This window comes from Mus musculus, chromosome 13 (genome assembly GCF_000001635.26).
Source record: "Mus musculus strain C57BL/6J chromosome 13, GRCm38.p6 C57BL/6J".
NCBI classification, from domain to species: Eukaryota; Metazoa; Chordata; class Mammalia; order Rodentia; family Muridae; genus Mus; species Mus musculus.
In genome coordinates, this window is record NC_000079.6 from 8,567,501 (window position 1) to 8,586,594 (window position 19,094).

The 19,094-nt window shown below is 44.4% G+C and overlaps 1 protein-coding gene across 5 annotated transcripts in view; it reads left to right on the forward strand.

Annotated features, from left to right (window-relative positions):
• Adarb2 (adenosine deaminase, RNA-specific, B2) overlaps positions 1 to 19,094 on the forward strand; it is a 566,237-nt gene that overhangs the window by 364,975 nt on the left and 182,168 nt on the right. For all 5 annotated transcript variants that reach the window (XR_382016.4, NR_110345.1, XM_017315647.2 and 2 more), the window contains exon 3: positions 2,167 to 3,074. Coding sequence is in view for 3 of the 5 variants with exons in the window: in XM_017315647.2 (XP_017171136.1) it covers positions 2,167 to 3,074 (908 nt within the window). In the remaining 2 variants the exon portion in view is untranslated. The remainder of the gene's footprint in view (positions 1 to 2,166; positions 3,075 to 19,094) is intronic.

Below are 19,094 nucleotides of genomic sequence, written 5' to 3' on the forward strand. Positions count from 1 at the left end.
GAGAAATGTGGGCACGATTTTGCCTGGCCAGATCAGCCCCGGGACTCATCACACATGGGGTAGACTTGGCTTCATTATATCCAGATGGCCTGGGGAGGGGTGTTAATCTACAAAGGCCAAGAAAATGTCACAATCATTCTGCATCCATAAAATCAACTTACAGCCACTGCATGGATGAGTGCAATGTGAGATTCCTAGGACTGAGTCCCAACCTAAACACTTGCCATAGCAGGCAACCTCTGTAAATAATTTCAACTCCTTGAGCCTCGGTTTCCAGCTATCTGCTCGTAAAGTGTTCACCATACTAGCCACTAGCTCCCTAAGGACTAATGAAAAAGAAATGTAGCAAAGTTAGGTACTCAATAGAACACATCAAAGCTGCCAGGGATCGGTAGAAGATGGCAGGCTGTTCACAGGCATAATCCTTGGCTTTGGATAACACATTTTTGAGTTTAGCATTCCAGAAGCACGTGCCCTGGCAAAGTGCAGCAGGGGGCTCAGTACCACTGTGGCTTTCACACCTGGGGTTTTCTAAGAGAACAACTTTATTAGAGAACAGTTAGCCAAGGTGGCTAGTCTTAAATTGTGTTTAAACTTGTCTAGCTCTCACAGTTCTAAGTTACCGTTGTGTATAGGTAGCTTCCTAGCTGCACAAGAGAAGCAGGTCTGTATGTCAAGTCTGTTTTTGAAGCTGTGGGTTCACTGGAAACGTCACCTGCAATTTCTACTTGCTTAAAGAGAGAAAAAAAAAAAAAAGAACACATTCACACCTGCCACGGAGCTGAGAGCTCCCAGTCCCTGAGAACATGTGTGAGGTGCTTAGAGAAATGTGGGCATTACTCCGCCTGGCCAGATCAGCCCCGGGACTCATATGTATGTATATATGTGTATGCATATATACATATATATGCACATATACATATCTGTGTGCATGTGTAAAAATATATGTACAGATATATCTATGCATGTATACATATATGTGTGTATGTATATATGTATATATACATATATTTACAAAGTTATAGTTTTGCTAAATTTACTCTATCTTAACTTTTTGCAAAAGCAATAAAATGTTGGATCAACAAGATGGATGAGGTGACAAAGGTGGCCACCAAGCCTGATGACCTGAGTTCAATCCTTGGAACCCACATGGTAGAGAGAGAAAACTGACTCCTGCTCCTGCAAGTTGTTCTCTGACCTGCCCACACCTGCGCCCTCATTTCTCTCTCTCTCCTCTCTCTCTCATACACACACACACACACACACACACACTTTAAAAAAAAGAAAAGAAAATGCCACAGTAGAAATGAAGCCATTCTTTGTCCTCGTATTTCTTTTCCTTCCTTCCCCCACCTCCTCTGGGAGATGGGGCTGTGTCTTTGTGACATAACTGCCCTCAGTTGTTTCATAAGTCTGATTATATGAGTAATATGTAACATGTGTATTCTTCAGACACCCATGAATTCTATCCTACTCAGTGGATTCCTTTTGCAAGTCCATTTTGCCATCTAGCACTATGTAGAGGAGATTTACTTAGGTTGAAGCACATGGAGTCGACGAGGCTATCACGTTGTATTATCATTCAGCAGTTGGATTCTACTGCAACCTAACCAGTCCTCTAAATGTGGGAAGCTATGTATTTCCTACATTTTCAACTGTAAAAACAATATACCACAACGAACATCTTTGTTAATCTCAGTTCTAGAATGTGTTCCTGATGACAGAACTCCTGAGAAGGTAGTGTTTCTTGGTTGTCAGTGGGTGTTGGAAGGAAGGCACTCATCATTTGCCTATGGGTACTGAGGAGGTAGGACATTCATAGGTGACGACATCACAACTCATACTAACAACCAGAGACTGTGAGAACATGCACAGGACACACGCCTTGCCTGTCTCTTCCTCATGTCTTCTCAAGCCTGACTTTCTGAGACCTCCTGGATGACGGAGGACCTCCCCCCCTCCAATAGGCAAATGGTCCCCACTGGTCTCTTGTATCTTGTGAAAGTCATTACAGCACCTTTTCCAGACCTGGCCTGAAGTGCTGATGGCAAGGGATCTAGGCACCTGGATTCCCCAGCCTTACAGAGCAATCATTAGCCATGATGTCTCTCATTAGTGGTGACCTGCCAGTGCTCTGGGTCATGACTAATTTGTTCTCACCTCCAGGTACCAGCAGTGCTGAAGTGAAGGAAAACCGAAATGTGAGCAACCTGGGGACCAGGCCCCTGCCCCCTGGAGACTGGGCCAGAGGCAGCACACCCAGCGTTAAAAGGAAAAGGCCGCTGGAGGAAGGAAATGGGGGACATTTCTGCAAACTCCAGCTGATCTGGAAGAAGCTCTCCTGGTCTGTGACACCCAAGAATGCGCTGGTCCAGCTGCATGAGCTGAAGCCTGGTCTGCAGTACCGAATGGTGTCACAGACGGGCCCGGTGCACGCCCCAGTTTTCGCAGTGGCTGTAGAAGTGAACGGCCTCACATTTGAAGGCACGGGGCCCACTAAGAAGAAGGCCAAGATGCGGGCAGCAGAAATGGCCCTGAAGTCCTTTGTGCAGTTCCCCAATGCCTTCCAGGCCCACCTGGCCATGGGCAGTAGTACCAGCCCGTGCACTGACTTCACCTCTGACCAGGCTGACTTCCCAGACACGTTGTTCAAGGAGTTTGAACCATCCTCAAAAAACGAAGACTTCCCAGGCTGTCATCCCGTTGATACTGAGTTTCTGTCCTCTGCCTATCGGCGAGGACGGCTACTCTACCACACCCTGGACCTCATGGGCCAGGCTCTGCCTGACAGGTCCAGGCTGGCTCCGGGAGCCTTGGGTGAGAGGAACCCTGTAGTGGTACTGAATGAGTTACGCTCAGGTCTTCGGTATGTGTGCCTCTCCGAGACAGCCGAGAAGCCCCGAGTCAAGAGCTTTGTCATGGCTGTGTGCGTGGATGGGAGGACGTTCGAAGGCTCTGGACGCAGCAAGAAGCTGGCCAAGGGCCAAGCAGCACAAGCTGCCTTGCAGGCCCTCTTCGATATCCGGCTGCCTGGTCACATACCCAGCAGGAGTAAAAGCAACCTCTTGCCACAGGTGAGACTTCTCAGGTAGCTAGCTAGCTGCCTGCTAGGTGGAAAGATGGGTGTGAGTTGGGATATTCTTGCTGGGAGGGGAACGGGCCTGCTGCTCTCCCCGTGTGGCTGTGAGCAGAGTGTGGTAAAGACTGGCCTTCCTGAAAAGCCCCCTTTCCCAGGCACACAGAGAGAAACTGCCAGGTTTTGTGGATAGAGAATCATGAGAATGTCAAAAAGACAAAGAGATCATCAACACAGGAACTGAGCAGAAGTAATGAGTGAATACATGAAGCCAGGCAACTTTTACAATGACGAAATCAACTTCCAGGGAGAAAAGACAACCAGGGTCACAGGAAACAACTGGAGACAACAGGGTCTTCTGTCCTCACCAAGTGGCCTAGGCTGCAGGAAAAGTAGGATTCATTTGCCAGGCCCTCTGGAAACTTATAAGTAAAAGTTGCTTGGTGATCCTGGTTGAGTTTCCAGTCGGTTACTCTGGACAAACCAAGATGGGAACTGTCTCATTGGGAGTGACCAGAACCTCTGTAACGTTAGTTTCCAACCAGGTGGTAACTTCTGCAGTAAGACACTAGCACAGACCAAGAGTGTGTGAAGAATAACTTACTGGAAGGCAGAGGGAGTTAGGAATAAGAGTTAGGGCCCTGTGGATATGATTCAATTGGTCTAATGCCTACCCAGCATGCATGAAGCCATGGGTCCAATCCTCAGCACTGCATGGCCCAGGAACAGTGGCGCATGTGTATAACCCCGGCACTTGGGAGGCAGAGACAAGAGGATGGAGAGTTCAAGGTTATCTTCAGTTGCATAGTAAGTTCAAAGTCAGCCTGGCATGTATGAGGAAGGAGGAAGGGGGGAGGGGGGAGGGAGGGAGGAAGGGAGGGAGGGAGGGGAGGAAGGAAGGAAGGAAAGGAGGGAGGGAGGGAGGGAAGGAAGGAAGGAAGGAAGGAAGGAAGGAAGGAAGGAAGGAAGGAAGGAAGGAAAGGAGGGAGGGAGGGAGGGAGAGACGGGGAGAGAGAGAGAGGAAAAGAAGGAAAGAGGGAGGAATGAAAGAAGGAAGGAAGAAAGGAAGGAAGGAGGGAATGAAGGAAAAAGGGAGAAAGGAAAGAAGGAAGAAAGAGGGAGGGAGGGAAGGAGAGAGGGAAAAAAGGACCTCTCCCAGTTTTGCCAACACAAAAGTGGCTCTGCTTTTATTAATTTTTTCTTTCTTCGTGATACTGGAGTTCAATCGCAGAGCCACTTGCATGTTAGACAAGTGGTCACCCTGAGCTGCACCCTCAGCCCTGTGAGAAGTACCACACATGTGGAAGAAGTCATGTCCTGGAGGCCCATGTGCCTCTCCACCCACCACACGCACTGGTAACTCAGGATGTGTCCAGAGCAGCAGCCACCCACTCCACACATCCCTGCTGGCCCCTGCATGCCACCTGCCCCAACCCTGACACAGAGTCACCAGGGACCCATCTATGCTTAGAAGAGACAAGGGCCTACCAGGTACCCATCTATGTTAAGGGCCCCAGGCTTCCAGAAGATCCCGATGCAATAAATACAAAATTTCTTTCATTGCTTTTAAAAAGAAGGTGCAGTTTACCTTCGCTTGTTTAAGATGCCTTTGTAGAGCTGCCTGTGTGTCAAGAACTACTCTCACATCACTTAAGACAACCTTATTCTGCCAAGTTTTATAATTGCTTATTTATGCAAATTCTCTTTTCTCTTATCATTTTGAGACTTATTTGTAGGTCTCCCTAATGTAGTCAATACAGAAAATTATTTTTATTCATTCTGGGCATCAATCAAGGGAAGAAACACTTTACATAGTTAAAAGGCACTTAGCCCCGTGTGGGATTCATCATAAGCACTTAATAACTACGAGTTAGCTACTGCTGTGATCACCACCATCATGACATCATCGCACCTAGAATAGAGAGAGGTCCCTTGCTTTGCCTTGGGAGATGAAGAATCTGCAGAAGAATCTGGGCTGTCATCAAAATCCAGATCCTGCCTAGGGGTGTGTGTGAAGCCACAAAGAACATAAAGGGACTCTTCACCTTGAATAATGACTAGGTAGGGCATTCATTCATTCATTCATTCATTCCACATTTATCTGACTATAAACAGGCACAAGATAAAGGCCACAGCAGCTGTTCTTTGAATATGGGCACATGTATGTGCGTGTGCAGTATGTACATGTGCATGTGTGAGTATTCACATGTGTTGTGCGTGCAAATAGAGGCATGTCAGGGATTAATGTGAGATGCTCCCTCCTATCGCTTTCCTTCTTATTTTTATTTGTGTTTATTTTTTAACTATGGCTGTATGTAGGGGGCATGCACATCACTTCAGTGCTCTCAAGTCCAGAAGAGGGACTCAGATCCCCTGGACCTAGGGCAATAGGCAGTTGTGAGCCCACTGATGTGGGTGCTAGAAGATTATGGATCTCGCTGCAATAGGAGTATCTACTCTTAACTGCTGAGCCATCTCTCCAGCGTCTCCTCCTTATTTTTGATACAGACTCTCTCACTGAACCTGGAGCTCGACAATTTGGCAAGACTAGTGGGTCAGCATACCCCAGTAGTCCTTCTATCCCCACCGCTTTAGACCTTAGGCACATGCTACCATTTCCTGCTTCTTATGTGGATGCTGATGACCCAAACTCATGCTTGCATAACATTCACTTTATTGACTCAGCCATCTTCCTGGCCCCAAATATCCTGCTCTTCACCAATCTTGGGTGAGGGAAAGGATAATCTATAGATAATGAGTCCCGGGTGACGGAGAGTGGGTTTTCCTGCTCTCCCTGCCTTCTATTCAGTTACTTCACCTCAAGTATTTACTGCATATGCAATAATCACTTTAAGGAGCAGGTAAAACCTAACCTTCATCAGTCCTGACTTTCAGCTTGGGCTCAAATAAATGCATAGCTCTACCAGGGGGAGGGAGGGTGCTAGAGAAAGACACAAGAACAATTCCTAGATCCATCCCTGTGCATTTACTAACAAGGAACTCTATGGCCTTGCTTCCTCTCTTTTCTATGTCTTTGTCTTTTTTTTATGTTTCTGACTTCCCCCCATTCTACCTTCTGCTACCTGGAATTCAACTTGCAGAATAGCCATCGAAGCATCCTACTGCCTGGACTCAGGCTGGGCAGAAGAATGACCTCTTGCCACTTTGTCTGAGAAGGCCCCATTAGTGATTGTAGCCATGCTCCTATTGCTTCTTTACTCTGCCCCAGCCTGATGCCACCTTGCAGAAAGGCTGCAGACTGGCCTGGGATTATCTATTAACTAGGACACGTCCCCCATCTCTCTATCTCCTCTCTCTCTCTTTCTCTCTCTCTCTCTCCTGCTTTCTACCGTGAGAAACTGAAGAACATCAGTGAGTTCCGGGTGTGATGGCTCCCTTCTTTCGTGTTGTCGACTCTGAGCTCACATGACAGAGAAGCCGGGTAGCACTACTACTTTGTAATAGTCATTTGACCCCAGAATGCAGCACATCTGTTAAAGCCATGGCCGCTAAATTATTTTTCTCTGACAGTCTGCTAACCACTCCGACTGGATGATGAAGGGCACAGAGCGGCTCGAGGGTTGCGGGCCATTCATCACACACGGCAGTGCAGCCATGCCAGGGGCTCATTATCCTCTTGCCTCAGCCCCCTTAAAAAGTGCACCCTGTAGCTGGGTGGGGGCCAACGCAATAGGAGTCAGGGCTGATGAAATTAAAAGCCTGTCCTAGATAGGGTCTAAGTTCAAGGGAGAAAATGTGAAAATAAACTATTTCAAGGTTCACCATAAATGATATTCTGTCTTCCTGCTCAGCCTAAACCCTTTCCTTCTAGGAACTGTGGTATCCTGGAAGCACTTCAATACATCACAGGGCCTTTGTCTATAGATCACATAAGTCCTAGCTAGACACTTCAGAACCCTTGTCTATGTGTCATGTAAACCTCTGTTTCTACACCATGAGCCCTCATCCATAGATCATTGATATTCCATCTGTATAGATCATAGAAACTCCATGAACAAATTATGGACCCCTATCTACACATCATGGAATCCCCACCTATATATCAAAACCCTTCATCTATAGAACATAAAACTAAAGGGAAACTATTACTTATTAGTTGCAGGATTTTCTGCCATATACACACACCATGAACCCCATCTACAGATCAGATCATCCATATATATATTATAAAACCCCATCAACACATCATGGAAACTTTACCCTATACTTTGTGGACTAAAACCAATTCATCCTGGACCACCCATCTGACCATCTTGAGAAGCTCCCATAAACACTCTATGCCCCTCATCTAGGGAGCATAGAATTATTTACTTATATCTCAAGGATTTCCTTCTTTGTCTATCATCATGAACACCATACCCTCATCCTTCTAGCGTGTTCAAACTAACACTTGGTCGCAAATGCATCTTGACTCTAGAGTTTTAGGTCCCTAAAGAAGTCACCTTTCATAACCCTTGTCTGGCTGTTCTGTTAGCACTGCCATGATGCAGCAAACCAAACCTCTTCACAAAACCTGGGCTTTCAGAACAAAGAGCGTTCCACCTCCCCCGAGCAAGGACAATTCTTCAAGAGAATGCTTTAAGAACCTGTAGTAGTGCAGTTTCTAGAACTGGAGCACTAACACCAGTATTTAATGTCGTCTGCCCAAATACCCGTGGTCAGTTCCTCACAGGACAGTCTCAAATTTGCAAGATGGCAGAGACCCACATGTTGTTTCATAGGAAGACGTGGTTTGTTCAGTGCTTTAACCAAAGCATCACAAACAAGGCTTCAAGCCATCCTAGTGGGAGTTCTCTTAATTACATGATAGGCTTTGAAACAAATATTTCATCTGGGTCAGTGCTTAGAAATGTCAGGAAAGCATGTTTCAGATGGATCGGTTGAGCCTGGTGAGATCACTCATTCAGTAAAGTGATTGACAGGCAAGCAAGAAGGCCTGAATCCATCACCAGAACCCATTTAACAAGGCAGGAATGTTGGGGTGGCCTTGTAACTCCAGAGTTTGAGAGCCAGAGACAAATGTATCCCCAGATTTGCTAGCCAGTCAGCCTGAATCCATGAGGTCCTGGCCACAGACTCTCTGTCCCCAGTAGTCTCCAGAAACATGAAGGAAGATGTTCTGGAGATAACATCTGAGGTTGACCTCTGCTCTTGACGTACATGCCACACGCATGCTTCTGCATAAGTGTGTGCGTGCACACACACACAACTCATCTGAGAATCTGCCTGAAAAAACTTAGTGGGTTCTGGAATGAAGCCACAGAATATATAGGGTATATAGGATAATCCTAAAGAAGTAGAACCTCCTAAACTTGCCCCTGACACCCTCGGAGTATGTCTGAATACGTAATGATAGCTGCTGGGCTCACAGTCCAAAGCTCCAATTTTGCCAAACTACCTAGAGACTGAGCAGGAAAAGGGCAAGAGTCCACATCATTCCTGCAGCCTGGGTTTTGAAAGCAAATTCGATAGCATGCTGCTCACAGCAAAGATTTAAATTGCAGGTGTGAGTTCATAAGACTTTAATTTTCACTATTTCGTGTACCTGAGATCTGAGTCTTAGCCACAGTGACAAAAAAAAAAGCATTTATTAATGTCCTTAAGGTGTGGAGCAGACATAAATGTGTAGGATTTACTATGCGGATAAGAAAGTGCACAGTCCTGGAACTCCATAAGCAGCTATTGAAAAGGATGACATCTGCTGAAAGATAGCGAGAGGCTTTGTCCAAATCTTTCCTGTTTTGTTTCTCTATAGTTGGTACAGGACTCCTATAGGCTAACATGGCTAATAGTGGGAACTAGAAACAAGAGCCTGGGAATGGATAAACATTCACCCCTGGAAGTGCCTTCATGAGAAATGCTAACAACCACAGGCCCACTTCTCACCTCTAGCATGAAATCTGAGTTCATAAAGCATAAATTCAGCATCAGTGCCTGTACGTTTTCAGCAGTTCTGTTGCTCAAAAACTGGTTAGAAGAAATAATAAAGTGCATCCCAGTAAAGCAAGATAAGGAAAAGGTCCGTTTCCCATATTCACACAGTGGATCCGAGCAAGCTAAGGAAAAGGCACATTGTTTTCCATACGCACACAGTGGATCCGCACACAGTGGATCCACACACAGTGGATCCGAAAGGGGATCACTTGGCTTGTTTGCAGTGTTCTTATTTATCCTTTACCTTCTTTTTTTTTTTTAATGTCCATTTCAATTGGATTGGTATTTGTGGTGTTTTACAAAGGTTTAGTCAAAGCCACTAAAATGTGTGTTTCTTCAAAGTAAGAGAGAAAATACCTTCTAAAGTGACTCCTAACAGTTGCTCAATTTGAACAAGCAGGCCTGTAGAAGGTCTTTCTAGAGAAGACTGTGCCTAAGGCTTCAGGTGTATAAAACTGGTAAAAGCACGGGGTATGACTCAAAATGATCCTTTTGACAAAAAAGCCCAGGAATCAAACATTAAAAATGGATGGATTTCTCCTCCTGCAATAATCTCCATGTACAATGCTCATAAATTGTTGGATAAGTTAGTCATGTAGGAAACCAGTCCTTCTTACCCAATAACTTTTGACAATTCTATAAGTTATGAAATAAGAGAAAGAGGATGACTGTCCTGAGTCATAGTTCTTCCTCATCTGAAGTTAATTTCTGTTCTTAAAAGCTGTGGTGATTGGTTTGTTAGTACTTGCTTTAAGAATAGCGGAAGAAGGCAAGACACATTCATAGCTTTGAGCCAGAATCATGGTACTTCTTATAGAAGAAAACACCCATTCTTAAGATAGTACCATGATTCTGGCTCAAAGCTATGACTACGTCTTGCCTTCTTCCACTATTCTTAAAGCAAGTCGGCCATCAGTAGAAAGAGAGGCCCATTGGTCTTGCAAACTTTATATGCCTCAGTACAGGGGAACACCAGGGCCAAGAAGTGGAAGTGGGTGGGGAGGGCATGGGGGACTTTTGGGATAGCATTGGAAATGTCAATGAAGAAAAATACCTAATAAAAGGAAAGAGAGGCCCACTGGACAGGCAAACTTTATATGCCCCAGTACAGGGGAACGCCAGGGCCAAAAAATGGGAATGGGTGGGTAGGGGAGTGGGAGGGGGGAGGGGAGGGGAATTTTGGAATAGCATTGGAAATGTAATTGAGGAAAATACGTTAAAAAAAAATCTCGCCTTCCGGTCGGCGCCAGCACCGGGTCACCTTGGGCACGGAGTCAGCGGACACCCCCAAGGTCCCCTAGAGGACTCTCCACGCCATCTTAAGACCACTGATCAGTGGAACACAACTTCTGTTCCAATCCAATCTCGAGGGACCTGAGACAACATTAGAGAAGCAGAAAACCCGGCCTGACCAGGGTCACAAGTCCCTTCAAGTAGGCGCCAGCACTGGGGCACCTGGGTGCAGAGTCAGTGGACACCCCCAAGGTCTCTAGAGGACAGCTTCTGAGACATACCCCGTTTCGGGCTCCAGTCATCGGGGCACCTTCCCTGCCAGAAGTGAGGTGTCCGCCCTGCCCAGGAAGGCTTTGCTGGAGCACCTGGGGGACCCATCTTGGTTCCCAGATCCCTCTGAGACTAGTCTGTGCAGGTGAGAGTGTGGACTACAGAAGCTAACAGCTTCTGTGAAAGGCCGAAGCAATGAAGCTTCTGGGACAGGTTGTTTCTGGCCTTTATGTTCTGCCAGGAGGCAGGTTCGAATGCCGGATATCTGTGCACCTTCCCTGTAAGAGGAGAGCTTGCCTGCAGAGAGTACTCTGACCACTGAAACTCAGAGGAGAGAGCTAGACTTCCAGGTCTGCTGATAGAGCATAACAGAATCACAAAAGGAACAATCTCTAACCAGAGGCAACTATAACAACTAACTCCAGAGAATACCAGATGGCGAAAGGCAGACATAAGAATCTTACTAACAGAAACCAAGACCACTCACCATCATTAGTACACAGCACCCCCACCTCGCCCAGTCCTGGGCACCCCAACACACCCGAAAACCTAGACCCAGATTTAAAAGCATATCTCATGATGATGGTAGAGGACATCAAGAAGGACTTTAATAACTCACCTAAAGAAATACAGGAGAACACTGCTAAAGAGTTACAAATCCTTGAAGAAAAACAGGAAAACACAACCAAACAGGTAGAAGGCCTTAAAGAAAAACAGGAAAACACATCCAAACAGGTGATAGAAATGAACAAAACAATATTATACCTAAAAAGAGAAGTAGACACAATAAAGAAAACCCAAACTGAGGAAACACTGGAGATAGAAATCCTAGGAAAGAAATCTGGAACCATAGATGTGAGCATCAGCAACAGAATACAAGAGATGGAAGAGACAATCTCAGGTGCAGAAGATTCCATAGAAAACATCGGCACAACAATCAAAGAAAATGCAAAAAGATCCTAACTCAAAACATCCAGGAAATCCAGGACACAATGAGAAGACCAAACCTACAGATAATAGGAGTAGATGAGAATGAAGATTTTCAACTTAAAGGGCCAGCAAATACCTTCAACAAAATTATAGAAGAAAACTTCCCAAACCTAAAGAAAGAGATGCCCATGAACATACAAAAAGCCTACAGAATGCCAAATAGACTGGACCAGAAAAGAAATTCCTCCCGACACATAATAATCAGAATAACAAATGCACTAAATAAAGATAGAATATTAAAAGCAGTAAGGGAAAAGGATCAAGTAACATATAAAGGCAGGCCTATCAGAATTACACCAGACTTTTCACCAGAGACTATGAAAGCCAGAAGATCCTGGACACATGTAATACAGACACTAAGAGAACACAAATGCCAGCCCAGGCTACTATACCCAGCCAAACTTTCAATTACCATAGATAGAGAAACCAAAGTATTCCACGACAAAAACAAATTCACACTTTATCATTCCACGAATTCAGCCCTTCAAAGGATAATAACAGGGAAAAAAAAACCAATACAAGGATGGAAACCACGTCCTAGAAAAAGCAAGAAAGTAATCCTTCAACAAACCTAAAAGAAGACAGCCACAAGAACAGAATGCCAACTCTAACAACAAAAATAAAAGGAAGCAACAATTACTTTTCCTTAATATCTCTTAATATCAATGGAATCAATTCCCACATGATCATCTCATTAGATGAGGAGAAAGCATTTGACAAAATTCAACACCCATTCATGATAAAAGTCATGGAAAAATCAGGAATTCATGCCCATACCTAAACATGATAAAAAACAATCTACAGCAAACCAGTAGCCAACATCAAAGTAAATGGTGAGAAGATGGAAGCAATCCCACTAAAATCAGGGACTAGACAAGGCTGCCCACTTTCTTCCTAGTTATTCAATATAGTACTTGAAGTCCTAGCCAGAGCAATTCGACAACAAAAGGAGATCAAGGGGATACAAATTGGAAAGGAAGAAGTCAAAATATCACTTTTTGCAGATGATATGATAGTATATATAAGTGACCCTAAAAATTCCACCAGAGAACTCCTAAGCCTGATAAACAGCTTCAGTGAAGTAGCTGGATATAAAATTAACTCAAACAAGTCAATGGCCTTTCTCTATACAAAGGATAAACAGGCTGAGAAAGAAATTAGGGAAAAAACACCCTTCTCAATAGTCACAAATAATATAAAATACCTTGGCATGACTCTAACTAAGGCAGCGAAAGATCTGTATGATAAGAACTTCAAGTCTCTGAAGAAAGAAATTAAAGAAGATCTCAGAAGATGGAAAGATATCCCATGCTCATGGATTGGCAGGATCAATATAGTAAAAATGGCTATCTTGCCAAAAGTAATCTACAGATTCAATGCAATCCCCATCAAAATTCCAACTCAATTCTTCAACAAATTAGAAAGGGCAATCTGCAAATTCATCTGGAATAACAAAAAAACCTAGGATAGCAAAACCTCTTCTCAATGATAAAAGAACCTCTGGGGGAATCACCATGCCTGACCTAAAGCTGTACTACAGAGCAATTGTGATAAAAACTGCATGGTACTGGTATAGCGACAGACAAGTAGACCAATGGAATAGAATTGAAGACCCAGAAATGAACCCACATACCTATGGTACTTGATCTTTGACAAGGGAGCTAAAACCATCCAGTGGAAAAAAGACAGAATTTTAACAAATAGTACTGGCACAACTGGCGGTTATCATGTAGAAGAATGCAAATTGATCCATTCCTATCTCCTTGTACTAAGGTCAAATCTAAGTGGATCAAGGAACTCCACATAAAACCAGAGACAGTTAAACTTACAGAGGAGAAAGTGGGGAAAAGCCTCAAAGATATGGGCACAGGGGGAAAATTCCTGAATAGAACAGCAATGGCTTGTGCTGTAAGATTGAGAATAGGCAAGTGGGACCTCATAAAATTGCAAAGCTTCTGTAAGGCAAAAGACACTGTCAATAAGATAAAAAGGCCACCAGCAGATTGGGAAAGGATCTTTACCTATCCTAAATCAGATAGTGGACTAATATCCAATATATGCAAAGTGCTCAAGAAGCTGGACCCCAGAAAATCAAATAACCCCATTAAAAAATGTGGCTCAGAGCTAAACAAAGAATTCTCCCCTGAGGAATACCAAATGGCTGAGAAGCACCTGAAAAAATGTTCAGCATCCTTAATCATCAGGGAAATGCAAATCAAAGCAACCCTGAGATTTCACCTCACACCAGTCAGAATGGCTAAGATCAAAACCTCAAGTGACAGCAGATGCTGGTGAGGATGTGGAGAAAGAGGAACACTCCTCCATTGTTGGTGGGATTGCAAGCTTGTACAACCACTCTGGAAATCAGTCTGGCAGTTCCTCAGAAAATTGGATATAGTACTACCAGAGGATCCAGCAATACCTCTCCTGGGCATATATCCAGAAGATGTTCCAACTGGTAAGAAGGACACATGCTCCACTATGTTCATAGCAGCCTTATTTATAATAGCCAGAAGCTGGAAAGAACCCAGATGCCCCTCAACAGAGGAATGGATACAGAAAATGTGGTACATTTACACAATGGAGTACTACTCAGCTATTAAAAGGAATGAATTTATGAAATTTCTAGGCAAATGGATGGACCTGGAAGGCATCATCCTGAGTGAGGTAACCCAATCACAAAAGAACTCACATGATATGTACTCACTGACAAGTTGATATTAGCCCAGAAACTTAGAATACCCAAGATTCAAGATACAATCTGGGAAACACATGAAACTCAAGAAGAACGAAGACCAAATTGTGGACCCTTTGCCCCTTCTTAGAATTGGGAACAAAACACCCATGGAAAGAGTTACAGAGATAAAGTTTGGAGCTGAGACAAAAGAATGGACCATCTAAAGCCTTCCATACCCGGGGATCCATCCCATAATCAGCCTCCAAACGCTGACACCATTGCATACACTAGCAAGATTTTGCTAAAAGGACCCAGATATAACTGTCTCTTGTGAGGCTATGCTGGGGCCTAGCAAACACAGAAGTGGATGCTCACAGTCAGCTATTGGATGGATCACAGGGCCCCCAATGGAGGAGCTAGAGAAAGTACCCAAGGAGCTAAAGGGATCTGCAACCCTATAGGTGGAACAACAATATGAATTAACCAGTACCCCCAGAGCTCGTGTCTCTAGCTACATATGTATCAGAAGATTGCCTAGTTGGCCATCATTGGAAAGAGAGGCCCATTGGTCTTGCAAACTTTATATGCCTCAGTACAGGGGAACGCCAAGGCCAAGAAGTGGGAGTGGGGGGGGGGGTTGGAGTGGAGGGGGAGGGTATGGGACTTTTGGTATAGCATTGGAAATGTAAATGAAGAAAATACCTAATTAAAAAAAGAAAAAAAATCTCAAAAAGAACAAAAAGTGAACAGAAAAAAAAAAAATGGGTGTTTTCTGGGCTGGTGAAATGGCTCAGTAAGTAAAGGCACTTGCCATGCAAGTCTGACATCAAACCTCAGAACTTCTGTAGAGATGAAGGAGAGAAGTTACCGTGAAAAGTTGTTCTCCAGGACGTGTACACAGAACCCTATGTATAATACACACGCACATACTATAATAAATAATTTACTTTTCTAAAAAATAAGAATTTTTCTCTTAACTTATGTCATACCTGTAAAGCCTTCTGAAGACAAACTCTAAAATCCCTTTGACTCTTCTTAGGAAGCTTATTCAAAGGGCACTTCCTAGATTAGAGGTTATGTGAAGTTATATCACTTCCCACCAACCTCTCTGGGAGGCTTCTATTCTCTGAGCAAGATGAAATCAGGTTGGGGACCTGGTAATCTGGTCCTCTAGATATGTGTCCATGCCAGAGAGCCCACTTGCTTCTCGGCACTCATATACCGCAAACATGAGTGAGCATGTTAACACCAAGAAGCAGGGGTTAGTTAGGCTGCTTCACTCCTTTCAACATCTCTGCCTCCTAGATTCCATGGCTACAAATACCCTCTTTTGGTTGATGCAGGAGGGTAAGGTGGTCATTTACAAAGAGTTAATGTCCTCTTAATTCCCTCAGAAGCAGCAGCTAGAATGGTGGTGAGATTTCATTGCTACTACATGTGAAAAACAGCTGTGGAGAACATCTGTTGGCCCTGTGAGAAGACTCCAAGGGTAAAGGTATTTGTTGTCAAGCCAGACACCCTGAGTTCAATCCCAAAGTGCCATACGGAGGAAAGAGAGAATTGACTCCTTCAGCTTGTCCTCTGACCTCCACACAAACGATGTAGCAGATGTGCATTCATGCTTGCATGCAGACACACCTAAATAAATAAATAAATAAATAATAAGATGTATACAATTTTTAATGTTATATAGCTTTAATTAGGCATGGAAGACTGTAGATTATTAATTTTTAACTCTATACAGTGTATATATCACCCTTACTATCATGTGTACAATATATATACATTATTCAATATTCAGCATGTTCTATATAATTATATGTTGTGCATTACACAATCTACATACAACATCATTCACTATGTTCATGAAATATACTGTGCATGGATTCAATAGTTTCTACTGCCTGCTAAAACATGAATTATCAAACTTGAGTACAAATACATATTTAAAAAATTAAGCACTGAAGCCTGATACTCCTACTAAGTTAGGCAGGTTAGACATTGTCTATGTAACTGTGCACCAGTTAAGCAGTGTCTACAAGCCACAGTCTGCCAACTGTCTCTTTTCATGGTCATAATTACAGAAGATGATCATGGTAATTGTGATATAGTAGCTAATATTTACGCAGCACATACTCTATATTGGGTCTAAATTTTTGTTTACATATAATGGTACATTCACCCTCAGATGAAATCTTTGCACTAGACATTAATCATTCTCCATCTGACAGATGACTGTGTTGGGGCTATTCTGAGGTAGGTAAGTCCATGGCCTAGCATTGAAAGTGGGAGGTCAATTACAAAAAAGTCCAGTCTCTCCCTACTTTCTAATGACCTCCTGGCTTATGAAAGAAACTGAGCACTTGTGGTTTAAAAGGAAATCTATGACTTAATAAGAGCAAGTCTAGAGGGATTTACTAGTAGCTCCAGAAGAAAAAGTTACTGTGATCTGACAAGAGGAAAGGGTTGACTGAGTCTGCAAGACTGCAGAGGAGACAGGGAGAAAGGAGACAATGAAGTACAGCACACACACACAAGGGTGTCATCGTCCAGCAGGTTGTTGACTTTGGAATATGTGGAAACCTTACATGCCTACTTGGGCAAGAGGGAGCCTGGAGAAAGTCTGAGCTCTCAGCTGCCCTCGTGGATGAATTCCCATGAAAAACCATCCTCCTGGCTCTCCAGGCTTCTGCTGGTGCTTCTGTGGAGCAGTGGGGTGCTGGCAGTGTGCCAAGGGCTCCCATTTGAGAAGGCTGCCTTTGTCAGCTTAAAGTCTACAGCTGCACTAGCGTAGAAAGGCTTTCTGGGGATGGGTGGGCAGCCCCTTCCTTTGGGATTCATTGTTACACTGAAAAGGAGAGAGACAGCAGAAAGAAGATGGCAAATGGGAGAATGCCAACGTGTAAATGAGCTGGAGAAAGAAAAGATGAAGATCCAAGAGAAAAGAAAGAGTCCCCAGTCACCAGACCTAGAAGGGGGTGACAAAGAATACACATAGAGGAGGTGCCAAGGCTGCCTTTGCCTTCCTAGCCCCAGATGGCATCTAGGGGAGATCCCACCCCTTTGAGATCTCCCTCCCTCTGCAGATGCAGTCAAGACTTTCTGTCTCCTCTCTGGCACAGTGGTGACTTAGGCTACATTCATTTCTGAGCTTCTGTGAACCCATGGCAGAGGCTAGGGAAGTGGCCTAATGAGAGTCTCAGGTTGGAGCCGAGACTCTGCACAGTGCTGCTTTGCCTACTAAGGTTACGTGGTAATGGGAAAAGTCCGGAGCGAGGTTCAAGTGCGATGTGGAATCTGGATGCTTGCTCTCGAGCTTCGTGGTCCTTGGCTTCTCTCCCTCATCCTAGCTCTGGTTCCCTGGGCAAACAATGCCCAGATAGAAGTCAGAATGTAAGATTTGTGGGTGGGTTAGAGCAGGGGAGTTGAAGAGCAAGAGCAGAATTCTTCATGGAAACCCACAGACCAGCAGTAGGGAAAAGGTAGAGAGGCACCACTGGGGAAGACTCTCAGACTGCAAAGCACAAGAGAGCAAACCTAACATCAGCCCACACACCAGGAGCTCCCCTGCAAACTGGCCACTCGGGCAACTTCAATAGTTGTCCCAGAACTTGGCATCAACTTGAACGTTCCCAGAAAGCAGCGGCTTGAATACCTATGGACTCAAAGGTACTAAGAGAAGGATGGACCCCGGTCATTCATGTTCAGGAGACAGGTTTCAGGCCAGTCCAGGCAACATGCCTGTCTAAAAAACCTCCCATCCACTCTCAATTACATTTTTGAAATTATTTCAAAGATGGTATAGAGGATTTTAGACATAGTGGGAAAAAGAAATGTTCTCTTCTTTAAAACAAAATTCAGTAGCTTTTCTCACTTTGTCCCATCACAATGCAGTATGTACCCCACACTTTGTAAACCACTTCTAGAGCAGTAGTGTATCCATCCGGTGAGATCTCAAGTTCCACCCCCCCCCCCCCATCTCTCCAGTTACTCTGAGCCTATTCTATTGCATGCTTAGTGTCCCTGCTATATACACTAGGGATACCCTAACTGCTTTGCATACAAATCATCTCAGGAGAGTGATTTTGTACAGGCTATGGGTTGCAATCATTGAAGTTCTTGCTGTATTCCAGCATTGAGTGAAGTGTCCAAAGACTTGCCAAGGATCACACTGAAATGGGTACAAGGAGCTTAGAAATAAAGTCCTGGGCCCCTGTCCTATGTGCTGCTAAGCTCCCTCTGGAAAGATGATGCATGACAAAGCTGCTTATTCATGGTCAGGAATGTCACTGAGAAGAGTTATTTAGTCGTTCTGAGCCAGACTGCATACATGCACTCACTAGCTATGGAACCCATATCTTCTTGGTTCCCAGGACCTCTGTTTCCTAACCTGTGTGATGGGGTGATCATAAGAGTTCCCACACAAGAATGTCCAGGAGACTCAAGTGGGTTGGAACATGGATTGAACAGCATTTGACATCTGTAGAGATGTCTCTCACTCTTAATCCAGGGTCAGCTACAGATATGCCGTACTCGTGGAGAGAGGAGAGAGCAGGAACTCCTAGAAAACTTAGATGAACTCTTGACCCATTTCTTGGATGAGAGAGAGAAGTGGGACTGTGTGGGAGGTAGGGAGCGGGGACTTGGATGACATTCAGCCACTCCTGAGCCTCAGTCTCCTTGCTTGTAAAATAAAGGGCTGCTTAGCTATGGTTACCCATAAGATGGAGCCTGTCAACATTCCACCATGGATGGAAGAGAGGTTCATGTGCCCCCCCCCACACACACACACACATCTTGATGAGGAACTGTTGGCAGTATGGGTGCAGGGGAGAGAAAAATCATTTTTCTTGAGTGGTACAGCCAGGAGTAAATTGTGACTGCTTCAGAAAA